Source organism: Schistocerca nitens, chromosome 9 (assembly GCF_023898315.1).
Source record: "Schistocerca nitens isolate TAMUIC-IGC-003100 chromosome 9, iqSchNite1.1, whole genome shotgun sequence".
Classification (NCBI taxonomy): Eukaryota; Metazoa; Arthropoda; class Insecta; order Orthoptera; family Acrididae; genus Schistocerca; species Schistocerca nitens.
The window spans coordinates 125,525,905-125,539,462 of NC_064622.1; the positions used below are offsets into that span (position 1 = coordinate 125,525,905).

The following is a 13,558-nucleotide window of genomic DNA, read 5'->3' on the forward strand; positions in this document are numbered from 1 at the left end:
TGGTATCTTGATGGGCGAGCAATTAACCAGTTCCGCAATTGTAGCATTAGTGTTTTCTCTAATTGAGCACCACAGACCAAAAAGAATCACAGGTGTTAGTAGAGTCCATTTAGCAGTTGCATGGACATGAATGGCTGCTTTATGTGTCTGATGAAATCTTTCAATTTTTCCATTTGATTGAGGATGATATATCGTAGTCTGGGTTTGATTAGAACCACATATTTTTGATAGCACTTGGAATAGCTCTCAGTTAAAATGTCTTCCATGGTCGGTCACACAATTGAAAAGTACTTGTGCTATTGCTTTCACTTGTCCCTAAGAGGTGCTACTTCTGTGCGATCTGTAACTCTATCAATGCATGTGTATATTCATTCGAAGGAGGCACTGGTCCTATCAGACCAAGGTGAACTATTTTAAAGCATTCATCAATACAGGGAAATTGTTATAATGGCATTTGAATATGTTATGATAATTCAATTTCTGACAAGCAATACATGTTTTAGCCCGATTTCTGACATCCTTTTTTATATTGATGTGATCATTTTTATAATTGTCTTAATGCCCAGAAAAAAAGAAAAAGAAAAAAAGCAGAAGGGTTTTATTCCCTGGTGACTGTAATGGAAGTTTTGGCATAATAATAAAATAAAATAAATTGAAAAAAATCTAGTTAAACTGAGTCCTTAATGAATGTAAAGAGCAACAATTGGTGACCCTGACATGATTGGCGAGACGCTGACATATGCATAGTGTCACGGTGAATGGACCTGAAGGTAATAATTCTGAATGCAAGCTGGAAATTGGTAAGGTAAAGATCAAGCTATCACTGTTTGGACAGAAAAGCTAGACATCTGGTTTTGTCAAGTTGAAGTGCAATTTATGTTTGCTGGTATAGCTACCTGACGTGACTAAATTTTAACTATTCGTTCACTCAGCTAGAGCCATAATTTCTTGTAAATATCTGTGATCTAATTACAAATGACAAGAATAATAAATATTCTCTTACAAAAGAATGACTTTTGACTATATTTAAAGAAAGTGAAGAGCATCAAATTAAAAAACTTTTGAGTGGTTTAGAACTGGGTGATACAAAGGCTAGCCGATTATTAAGAAAAATGCGGGGCTATGCTGGTAATAATGTGTTGGACAAGATCCTGAAAATCTTTGACTTGACAAACTTCCTAGTAGCATTCGAAGTATTTTGCTTGTATCTTACGAAACAGTGGACAAGATTGCTCAAATGGCAGATCGTATGATCAAAATGCACTCTGCTGAAGAGATCCAAATTGCATCAGTTTACTCCATTCTGTCAGCACTGTTATCCATGTCAGTCCATGAGCTTCTGTTACGAATTGAAGAATTGGAAAATGAGATAAATAAAGCTTCGGAAACCAAGTAGTCAAAGATCGCAAGGATGAAGTAGAAGCAGAGCAAAAGTCAACAAAAAATGGAAAATACTGCTATTATCATTTTAAATTTTGAACACGCTGTAAACCTGAAAAGGAAAATCAGAAACAGTAAATAAAACAGCGGCTGACTGTTCTATGCCAATATCCAACTCAAGCTGTCAATATTACCTGTTTCTTAACAATTGGAATAGTGAAAGATATTTTCTGGTAAATAGCAGTACAGATTTGCCTGTTACACCAGTTTCAAAAGGCAAGGAAGTTCAACCCTCTGACCAGTACAGATTTTTCTGTTAATACAGTTTTAAAAGACAAGAAAGTTCAACTTCAGTCTTTATGCTGCAAATGGTTCAGAGATAAAAACTTACAGTTCCATGCTGTTAATCACTGATTGAGGGCTCAAACACAATTTTGCATGGCCATTCACTGTAGCAGATATATTAAAAGGTATACTGTGGGTGAATACCTTCATCATTATGGTTTACTCACTGATCTCAAAAATAAAAAGTTGATAGACAATGTCACCAGATTAAACATTTCAGCAGAAGTAACCATTGTGAATGCTACTCACAAGGGAACCTCCCCATCGCACCCCCCTCAGATTTAGTTATAAGTTGGCACAGTGGATAGGCGTTGAATAATTGAACACAGATCAATCGAGAAAGCAGGAAGATGTTGTGTGGAACTATGAAAAAATAACCAAAATATACAAACTGAGTAGTCCATGGGGAAGATAGCAAACATCCAGGATACTGAGACCTCAAGAGCGCCGTGGTCCCGTGGTTAGCGTGAGCACCTGCGGAACGAAAGGTCTTCGGTTCAAGTCTTCCCTCCAGTGAAAATTTTACTTTCTTTATTTTCGCAAAGTTATGATCTGTCCGTTCGTTCATTGACGTCTCTGTTCAGTTTAATAAGTTTAGTGTCTGTGTTTTGCGACCGCACCGCAAAACCGTGCGATTAGTAGACGAAAGGACGTGCCTCTTCAATGGGAACCGAAAACATTTGATCGCTGTCATAGGTCAACCGATTCCTCCACAGGAAAACACGTCTGATATATTCTGTACGACACAGGTGACGGCATGTGCGTCACATGACAGGAATATGTTGTCGAGCCACCTAACTTGTACACTTGGCGAATGGGTTAAAAGATTCTTCTACCTTGCCCGATTTAGGTTTTCTTGTGGATGTGATAATCACCCCCCCCCCCCCAAAAAAAAGTGATTAAAACATAAGAGTTTGTGACATAAACTGTAAATAAAAAATTAAACTTATCACCCAAGGAAAGACTTGAAACAATGACCTCTCGTTCCGCATCTGCTCACGCTAACCACGGGACCACTGTGCTCTTGAGGTCTCAGTATCCTGGATGTTTGCTATCTTGCCCATGGACTACTCAGTTTGTATATTTTGCTTATTCTTTTCATAGTTCCACACAACTTCTTCCTGTTTTCTCGATTGATCTGTGTTCAGTTTTCAAGGCCTATCCACTGTGCCAACTTATAATTAAATCTGAGGGGGGTGCGATGGGGAGGTTCCCTTGTCAGTAAGCTCACTCTATGCAACATGCCAGTTTTCTAAACTTTTGGAGAAATTTCCTGAACTAACAAAACCATCCATAGTACCATTGGTGTTGAAGCACAAAGTTCAGCATTACATTATTAAGTCTAGTGGTCCACCGGAAGACAGTAAGGCTCATAGATTGGACGAATACAAATTGCAAATTGCTAAAAAGGAATTTAAGTTTCTGTTAGATACTGGTATTATACATCCGTTGAAATTACAATGGGCTAGTCCACTACACTTAATTTTGAAGCCAAATGGCCAGTGTGTAACAACAATGACATTGTACATATAAGTAATTTTCTTTCCGTCTGATTTTTCGATAAACTTGTGTAATTGATGTTCTGATTTCATTTCTTTCTTGTTTCATGTCATTGTGTTAAGAAAACTGTAAACAGGTTTCAATGTGAATATTAATGTTTATGTCAAATGTCAAGCAATATTGTAATAGAATTGAAATGTAACAAATGTTGAAACTGTTGTAAGATGTTTAAAATTGTAAATGTGCGTCTGGTCCATACGTAGGCGTCTGGTCCATACGTAGGCAATGTGTTACGATATGTAGAATGCAAAACCTTGGGTGAATACCCTGTCTGTAAGGGAGCGGTAAAAGGTGGATGGCAGGCGAGCACGGGAAAATGCACACGGGCACTGCACGGCACAACGGGCTCAGCAGTAGTAGTTGGAGTCTGGCACTGGTTTGAGCAATACCTCCTGGAACGAGGAGGCTCTCCTGGAAGATGTAGTTTCCCTGAGCCTCGGGTATGCCATTCCAAATCCCACACAGCATGGCAAAATCCCATGGGCACTAAATGGAAAAGTATTGCGACGCTAAGAAGAATTAAAGTGCCGATACACCAAGAGCCATAGCTGTGGTTGTATGTGTGCTCTGTGCCTTGCCATCTCGCCGCCCGCCAACCGCCACATCGATACAAGCAGGTTGAAGCTTTTAGTACTGTATTCGTATGGACCATAGAGTGAACTGTTCAATAATAACCTAAATTTTACCAGAACTTTCCCCTCATTTAATTATCCTCACAACTAACCTAGACAGGGTCCTTTCCAAATGTTGTGCAATTTGAGTGTCTCGAAATGAAAAATTAAATTTTGTGTTAATAATAATTACTTGCAGACCTAGCTATGTTAGAATGGTGTTTAAAGAACTGTTTTGTCAATGAACCAGTAAATGAATAACGAAGGTCTAACGAAGTTGAAAGATAACTTTAATATTGATATAGTACTGAAGTTTAATTATTTTGAGATATATATAAAGGTATTTAAATGAGAAGTAAATAAGATAAAAAGAGTAGTAACTCATAGACTAGAAATCTTGAACGCATAATAATTTCAGTAATCAATTTTTTTAATACAGTGATCATAACAGTTTCAGGACCCCCCCCCCCCCCCCCTTTTTATTCATTTGAATTTTGAAGCGTTCTAAATTGGTTTGACCAGCAAAAGTTAAAGTCAATATAAAAGTCAAAATTTATGTGTTTTGTCTCAATCTCAGTGTTTTGTCTCTATCAAAATTGACATTTCGTGTGTGGCTCGAAAGTGCTATGTCTAGGGTAACCTATGCCCGATTTTAATCAGATTAATAGACAGTATAAAGTTTTGTAGTATACATTATAGTGTAGTGTTATGTATTCATGGTTTTTCCATATCAGTACAGAACGTGAAACTATCAGTTCAATAGATTTTCTGATTCTAAAATGCTACTATATTATGCAGTGTTACTACGTGTTGTTTTGCATGAATATACACCAACTTGTACAGGGAAGAAAGGCTGCCGACCGTATTATTATTAAATTGGTAGCATCTTCAGTGTTGCTTTTGGTCCATCCTGACATGTAATTGCATTTCGAACTTACTTGACGGATCATTGTTATTACAGAGTGGGTGTAAGTCTGATTTGCCACCATTCAGGTACACGCGGTCGATGTCTATACAAAATTCCCTTCTCATAAGGTGAACCCCGCTCAATTACCATAGCACAGGCTTTAACGAGTATTGTGTGCCCCACGCGCAAGTTACTAGTGGTGAGTTGTGGAGATTATCACCATTTGAATGACAGGACTCTCCTGGACCACATCCGATTCCAAGAGTTGATTATGTAAATTTTATCCTTCAAAACAAAAAGATATTATCAAATTCCATTAGCTGAAAAGGATAAACCAAAGTCAGCTATTATCACAGCTTCTGGTCTTTATGAGTTTAATTATATTTCCTTCAGACTTCGTAATGCACCTAGCACATTTCAGACGTTTATACATGAAGTTGTAAGAGAACCACATTTCTGTTTCCCATATTTGGATGATATTTTAATAGCATCAGAATCAACCTGAAACAGTTCGCAAACTTAGGGCATTCCTAGGGATCATTAATTTGTATCGCCGGCATTTGGAACATGCTGGTGAAAATCAAGCTTTCCTGAATGATTACTTGAAAGGTACAACTAAAAATGACAAAAAGAAGCATTGACTGGACAAAAGAAGCAATTGCAGTCCTAAAAATGCAAGAAAGATCTTGCAAATGCTACACTTTTGACATTTCCTTGGTTGCACAATCAACTTGCATTGTCTGTGTACACATCAGATTTTGTGGCAGGTGCTGCACTGCAACAGTGGCAAGATAGACAGTGAAGACCAATTAGATTATTTTTCAAAAAGGTTCACAACAGCACAAAAGAAGTATTCCATGTCTGACAGAGAGATGCTTAGTGTATACATGACTGTCAGATACTTCAAATATCTGTTAGTAGGAAGAGACTTCATTATTTATACCAACCATGCTTCTCTAACATAGGCATTCAAGCAAAACAATTAGACAGCAATGCCCATCCAATTACATTATCTCCAGTATATTTCAAAGTTTACTACAGAGCTGCGACACATGTCAGGTAAAGAAAATGTTGCTGCTGATAGCTTATCACGGGTTGAATTATTAGTTCAAATTAACTATGAAGATATACCTCAGGCACAAGAAGATGACAAAGAGCTTTATCACTTGGCACATGGAGGAAAACAATTAACATGTGATATGTCAACGCAATATATTTGCTCTTATATTCCTGAAGCATTATGTATTCCATTTTCTAACACCATCACAATTTGGGTCATCTGAGCATTAAAACAACTCTAAAAATTCAAGTCAAGGTTTGTCTAGACCAATACAAAAAAGAATGTCAGAAACTGGGCTAAAACACGTATTGCTTGTCACAAAATGAATCATCATGACATGTTCTTGTGGCATTATGACAGTTTCCCTGTAATGATTAAAGCTTCAAAAAAATTCATCTTGAGCTGATACGACCAATGCCCCCTTTGGATGAATATACTTATTGTTTAACATGCATCGATAGAGTTACAATTCGGACAGAAGTAGTATCTCTTCGAGATATAAAACTGGAAGCAGTGGTATGAGCACTTTTTCAATTGTTGGATCACTAGATTTGGAACACTACCAAATAGTGACCGATCGTGAAAGAAAGTTTAACTCAGAGCTATTCCAAACACCATTAAAAATATGTGGTTGTCATAAAACCCAAACTACAGCATACCATCCTCAATCAAATAGAAAAATTGAAAGACTTCATAATACACTTAAACCATCCATCCGTGTCCATGTTGTTGTTGTTGTGGTCTTCAGTCCTGAGACTGGTTTGATGCAGCTCTCCATGCTACTCTATCATGTGCAAGCTTCTTCATCTGCCAGTAACTACTGCAACCTACATCCTTCTGAATCTGCTTAGTGTATTCATCTCTTGGTCTCCCTCTACAATTTTTACCCTCCACGCTGCCCTCCAATACTAAATTGTTGATCCCTTGATGCCTCAGAACATGTCCTACCAACCAATCCCTTCTTCTAGTCAAGTTGTGCCACAAATTTCTCTTCTCCCCAATCCTATTCAATACCTCCTCATTAGTTATGTTATCTACCCATCTAATCTTCAGCATTCTTCTGTAGCACCACATTTCAAAAGCTTCTATTCTCTTCTTGTCCAAATTATTTATCATCCATGTTTCACTTCCATACACTCCATACAAATATTGCTGACAGAGGACAGGCTGGTCGCCTGCCATTGCAACTGACTTTGCCCACAAGGTAAGGCACCAACCTCCACTGCCTTGCACACAACTCCTGGGTAGCCCTCCTTCCCATTATCCAGATCCTCTCATTCTGTACTATCCTTAGACCCCCCCCCCCTTCTCTATTTCTGCATCTACCTCCAACAACAAGTACAATTTTGCCTACCTGACCCTCCTCCGACATCTTTTCTAGTCCTGTGAGTGAGCATCAGGGGCTTAGTGGATATGATCTCCAGCAGCAGCTGGGAGTGCTGGAGGTCAACAGGTGCCTTACCAGGCATTTCCTGCCTTGACCCCGAAGCTCCGGATACCCCCACGGATACCATTCCAGCACCACTGACCCCTTGTGGCTGGTGTGATGGAGCCGTCAATCCCATGTTCATTTCCGGCTCTACTCTCCAGTGTCAGCTGACAGGGGACTTCTGGCTTCTCCACAGATGACCATCAATGGTGCCCCAGAAGACATGGACATCACGTGGTGCCACATACTATCCCACATATTATGGAAGGAGGGAGGTGGGGTGAAGGTGCATTCTATCATCGTCACCCTTCCAAGGGAAGAGGATTATGTTAACTCTATGTTACCACATCCACCGCAGTGGCGCCATGCTGGTCATGACCATAACAAGCCCATCTTGTTATGATTCAACTCACCTGTACCTCACAGCATAGATCTGGCCATCAGGAGGCAGCACAATTAAACAGCAATGGCAACATTGCAGTGAGGTTGGCAGGCATACCCCATGCACAGTTCCACCTAGCGAATCCAACTACCAACCTACCTATTATAATCCCAGAGCAGAGGGCTATCTCCCTCATTGTGTTATAGTTCATTCATATCCATACTTGAATCAACTCTTGGGATGCATGCTACTTGTTTGGACTTGGTCTAGTTATGTATACAGTCTTCGTATATAACTTATGTTTGGTGTTCTCATTCAAGTAATTTGGTTATTCTAGGTGTATTTATTTGTGTGTGTTACCGCAACTGCCTTTTCTTATTTTTGTTTATTGTTCCCATTCTGGAATTTTTATTGCTGTGGTATTAGTTACCACTGTAACACTCAATGCAGGGGCTGAAATTATGACACAACCAAACGAATAAAAACAGGTGACCGAAAAGACAAAACTGAATATATAATGAAGAGCTAATTATTCAGAGCAGGTTCCACTTTTGTGACAAGAGGAGTAGATCTGAATATGCTCAAAGAATGGAAAACAACAATCCAAAACTGAAAATCTGAAAGTACAATTGGTATGGAAGCTTGCAGGAAGATCTAGTTTAATCAGAAAAATTGAGACGGGAATATATCTGACGCAGAAGAGTTCTTCCCATGTAAATGACAGAGAAGTAAGCATACAGTCAGTAAATCTGCAAAGATAAACTGGATAAGGGAAATAGGGGTGATGAGAAAAATAAGAATACACACACACACCACTTTAGAAAACAAGATGAAGGTCAAGTGAATAGACAGATAAAATCCATATGATACACAAGGGGTGATGAGAAAAATAAGAAAACACACACACACACACACACACACACACACACACCACTTTAGAAAACAAGATGAAGGTCAAGTGAATAGACAGATAAAATCCATATGATACACATACACTGTGAATGAAAAGTAGAGGAATTATAATTGCAACTCACTTTGCCCTTCAATATTCAGATTTCGTTCTTTAATGGCTGCTGCCAGTTCCTTCTCTTCAGCTTCTTGTTTTCTGCGTGCAACAGCTTGTCTTCTAGCTTGCATTTCAGCTCGCTTCTGGAATAAATAAATAAGTCCAGTTTCTCAATTGCTTGCAGACTGGGTTTGGCATTTTTACAATAGCAACAGAAATTCAGAGAGAATGCTTTATACTGAGATATATCAAACAAGTGACAACTTACTTTTGTTGCAACAGCTTTCGCCCTCAATTCTAAAGCTTCCTTGTTGCTTGTACTTGTTGCTAGCATCTCATCACAGAATGCAATACAATCATCAAACAATGATAGGCGAAAACTGCACTCAGCCGCACGAGACAGTGCCTTTGGATAGCCTGGCTGAACCTTCAGAGCTGCACGACAGTCTGCCAGACATGATCTGAAACAGTTTTGTATAGTGGTCAGAATACATTAATGACATTTTTAATTTGAGCTGTAATTTAATCATCTCTTCCTAACAAGAATACAAGAATTTCATTAAACAGGCACTTGGCAGTATTGAGTTAACATACTTTCTTTGATACAAAAGCAGTTTCACTCAAATGACTTGTAACTCACAAATGAGGAATGCAACAGCTATTACGTAAACTATGGAAAATTAAAGATCATTATAGTCAGGTTAGTCACTAACACATGTTTGCTAGCTAAATAATAACAATGTGTCCTCTTGATGAAAAATGATACAATCTGCTTTGAATTAGAGAAACCCAGAAAGAAAGTGGAAAATGTCAGAGCTGCGAATTTAATCATTTGCAGCACCTCATTTACATCAGTTACACAGATTACATCAAATTATTTTGACAAGTCAGGGAGGAACACACAGACACTTGAAATGTAGTCTACATCAGATCTCATCTCATACTTGCTCGCTCAGATTAGAGGACAATGAAAAAAGCAAGCCAAATTTAAACGAATGCAAAATCCCCAAGATTGGCGATCTTTTACAGAAGCTAAAAATTTTGTGCGGAGTTCAATGCAAGATGATTATAATAGTTTCCATAATGACACTGTGCCTCAAAACTTGAAGACAATCCAAAGAGATTCTAGTTGTATGTAAAGTATGCTAGCGACAAGAAACAATCAATGCCTTCTCTGCACGATAGCAATGGAAATACTATTGACAACAGTGCTGCTAAAGCAGAGTTACTAAACACATCCTTCCGAAATACCTTCACCAAAGAAGACGAAGTAAATATTCCACAATTTGAATCAAGAACAGCTGCCACCATGAGTAACTTAGAAGTAGATATCCTTGGAGTAGTGAAGCAACCTAAATCACTTATTAGAAGCAAGTCATCCGGTCCAGACTATATACCACTTAGGTTCCTTTCAGGGTATGCTGATGCAATAGCTTCATACTTAACAATCATAAACAACCATTCGTTTGACAAAAGATCTTTACCCAAAGACTGGAAGATTGCACAAGTCCCATCAATATTCAAGAAAAGTAGTGGGAGTAATCCACTAAATTACAGGCCCATTTCATTAATGTCAATATGGACCAGCATTCTGGAACATAAACTGTGTTTGAACATTATGAATTACCTCGAAGAGAATGGTCTATTGACAGGGATTTAGAAAACATCATTCTAGTGAAACAAAACTACCTCTTTACTCACACAAATTGGTGAGTGCTACTGACAAGGAATTTCAAATGAATTCCATATTTCTAGATTTCCAGAACTGCGTGCTTATGGAGTATTGTCTCAGTTATGTGACTGGATTTGTGATTTCCTGTCAGACTGGTCACAGTTCATAGTAACTGAAGGAAAATCATCGAGTAAAGCAGAAGTGATTTCTGGCATTCTCCAAGGTAGTGTTATAGACCCTACACTGTTCATTATCTACATAAAAAATTTAGGAGTCAATCTGAGCAACCAGCTTACGTTGTTTGCAGATGATTCTGCTGTAAAGTCTAGTAAAGTCATTAGAACGTCAAAACAAATTGCAAAATGATTTAAAAAGACATATCAATGGCGCAAAAATTGGCAATTGACTCTAAATAATGAGAAGTGTAAGGTCATCCATATGAGGCTAAAAGGAACCCATAAACTTCATTTACACGATAAATCAGCCGAATCTAAAGGCCATAAATTCAACTAAAAACCCAGGAATTATAATTCTTCTTCTTCTTCTTCTTCTTCTTCTGTGGTGCTACAGTCCAGGATGACCTTGACCTTCCCAACAAGCTTCCGCCATCCATCACGGTCACATGCTACCCTCCTCCAGTTTCTGCAACCGAGCTTCTGTATAGGTCTTCTTGCACTCCATCCAGCCATCTTGCTCGAGGTCGACCTCGCTGACGGCATATTGGGTTGATATGCTTTCCCACAGGCCATTTTTTTAATTTTATCTTCATCATGAGACCCATCTTCTTACTTGCTTGACTTAAGGCTGTAAAAGTTTCTTCCAGTGCTGGTACTGCCTGTGCTATGATGTCTACATCCTCTGCATATGCCAAAATCTGCACTGACTTGTAAAAGATGGTGCCCATGGTCTGTAGACCTGCTTCCCTAATCACCTTTTCTTCTTGTTTTTTTTCCCAGGATGTCTGAGTGCCAGCCACGGTGGCCGAACGGTTCTAGGCGCTTCAGTCCGGAACCGCGCAACTGCTAAGGTCGCAGGTTCAAATCCTGCCTCGGGCATGGATGTGTGTGATGTCCTTAGGTTAGTTAGGTTTAAGTAGTTCTAGGGGACTGATGACCTCAGATGTTAAGTCCCATAGTGCTCAGAGCCATTTGAACCATTTGAGGTCTGAGTAATTTCCTCAAACTCGAATATAGCTTCTTACATCAGACATCATCATTTTAACCATTCTAAGGAGTTTTCCATGTATCACCATCTCCTGTAAGACGTGAAACAACTGGTTTCTATTGATGCAGCCTTAAAGTCAGTAAAGAGGTGATGTGTTCCAATTCTATACTCAACAGTTTTCTCCAAAATTTGGTACAGGTTGAAAATCTATTGGTGACCTTCTTCACCAAAATCTGCACTGACTTGTAAAAGATGGTGCCCCTGGTCTGTAGACCTGCTTCCCTAATCACCTTTTCTTCTTGTTTTTTCCCAGGAGGTCTGAGTGCCAGCTGCGGTGACCGAACGGTTCTAGGCGCTTCAGTCCGGAACCGCGCAAATTTTACTCTCATTTATTATGTTTCCTTCTTCATCTCTAATCAAGCTGGTTACATGAGCAAATTGTCTTCTAGTGTTGTTTACTTTTATAAAGAACTTCCTTGTTTCATTCTTCTTCTTGGACAATTCCATACATTCTATTTCAGCCTTAGTCCATTCCCTTTTCTTTCGGCGATGTGTCATCATTTTGGCCCTCCTTTTCTCTCGATAATCCTCCAACAAGCTTCTTGTGCAATTAGCCTGTAATGTCTTTTGGTATGCAGTGTTCTTTTCTTCAGTCACTCTCTTACACTCTTCATCAAACCATGTTGGCCTTACTGATTTTCTCTCCATCTCTAGTGTTTCCTTAGCTGAAATGTCTATAGCTCTTTTTATAGTCAACCATTTTTGTTCTATGTCATTACTGTCTCACATTGTTCATTGTTCTTGATCTTGTTCTAGGGCCTGAGAAACTTTTCTGACAGTATGATTCGTAAATTTCTGTTAATTTCAGTGCTGCAATGTTGTACTGTTCTTTCCTAGTATGTCTTTCTTTCTGAGCATTTGATATTGCTCTTATCTTGGCCATTACAAGAAAATTATCTGAATCCACATTAAGGCCACAAAAGCTTCGAACATACAACACGTTAGATTTATGCCTCTTGGTCTATCAGTAAATGATCAATTTGATTAATGGTTCTACCATCAGGTGACGTCCATGTGCCCTTGTGTATCTCCTTATGGAGAAACCTGTTAGATCCTACTATCATCTTCCGGGAGGCTGCAAAGAGGATCAATCTTATTCCATTATCATTAGTGGATCCATGTATACTATGGGCTGGAACATGTCTTCTCTTCCAAGTTATGCATTAAAATCACCCAGCACTATCTTGATGTCACTCCTAGGACATTTATCATAAGCTTTTTCATGGGCATCATAGAAATCATATTTTAGGTTTCAATAGATTATACTATAATTAAAGAATCTTCCTTTAATTCTAATTACTGGTAGCCTTGGATTAATGGGTAAAATTCATCACCAAATGTTTCAGAACTTTATGAACAGGGCAACCTGTACCAAACTCATGTCTGTTATCATCACAGCTATAGAACATAGTGCCCTCTTTCTTTTCCAATACCCCACTCCCTGTCCATCGAATTTCGTGGATGGCAATAATGCTCTCCTGAGCTTCCCCTGCTGGTCTAATAACAATTACGAACAATTAAATGTTGTGAGGAAAGCGAACCAAAGACTGCAATTTATTGCCAGAACACTTACGAAATGCAAAGGATCTAAAGAGGCTGCCTACATTACACTTGTCTATCCTCTTTTGTAGCAATGCTGCATGGTGTGGGATCCTTACCAGATAGGATTAATGGAGTACATCGAGAAAGTTCACAAAAGAGCAGCACAATTTGTATTATTCTGAAATAGGGGAGAGAGTGTCACTGACATGATACAGGATTTGGGGTCGACATCATTAAAACAAAGGCATTTTTCATTGTGGCGGAATCTTCTCATGAAATATCAATCACCAACTTTCTCCTCCGAAAGTGAAAATATTTTATTGACGCCAACCTAATCATCATAATAAAATTAGGGAAATCACAGCTTGGACAGAAATATATAGGTGTTCGTTTTTTTTCACGCGCTTTGAGATTGAAATAAGAGAGTATTATGAAGGTGG

General features: G+C 38.8%; 1 protein-coding gene across 2 annotated transcripts in view; it reads right to left on the reverse strand.

The window, feature by feature from the left end:
- LOC126202885 (DNA polymerase interacting tetratricopeptide repeat-containing, protein of 47 kDa) overlaps positions 1-13,558 on the reverse strand; it is an 88,703-nt gene that overhangs the window by 44,615 nt on the left and 30,530 nt on the right. For both annotated transcript variants that reach the window (XM_049936945.1, XM_049936944.1), the window contains exons 4-5: positions 8,949-9,141; positions 8,709-8,823 (exon numbers count right to left, since the gene is read on the reverse strand). In XM_049936945.1, coding sequence (XP_049792902.1) covers positions 8,709-8,823; positions 8,949-9,141 — 308 coding nt within the window. The remainder of the gene's footprint in view (positions 1-8,708; positions 8,824-8,948; positions 9,142-13,558) is intronic.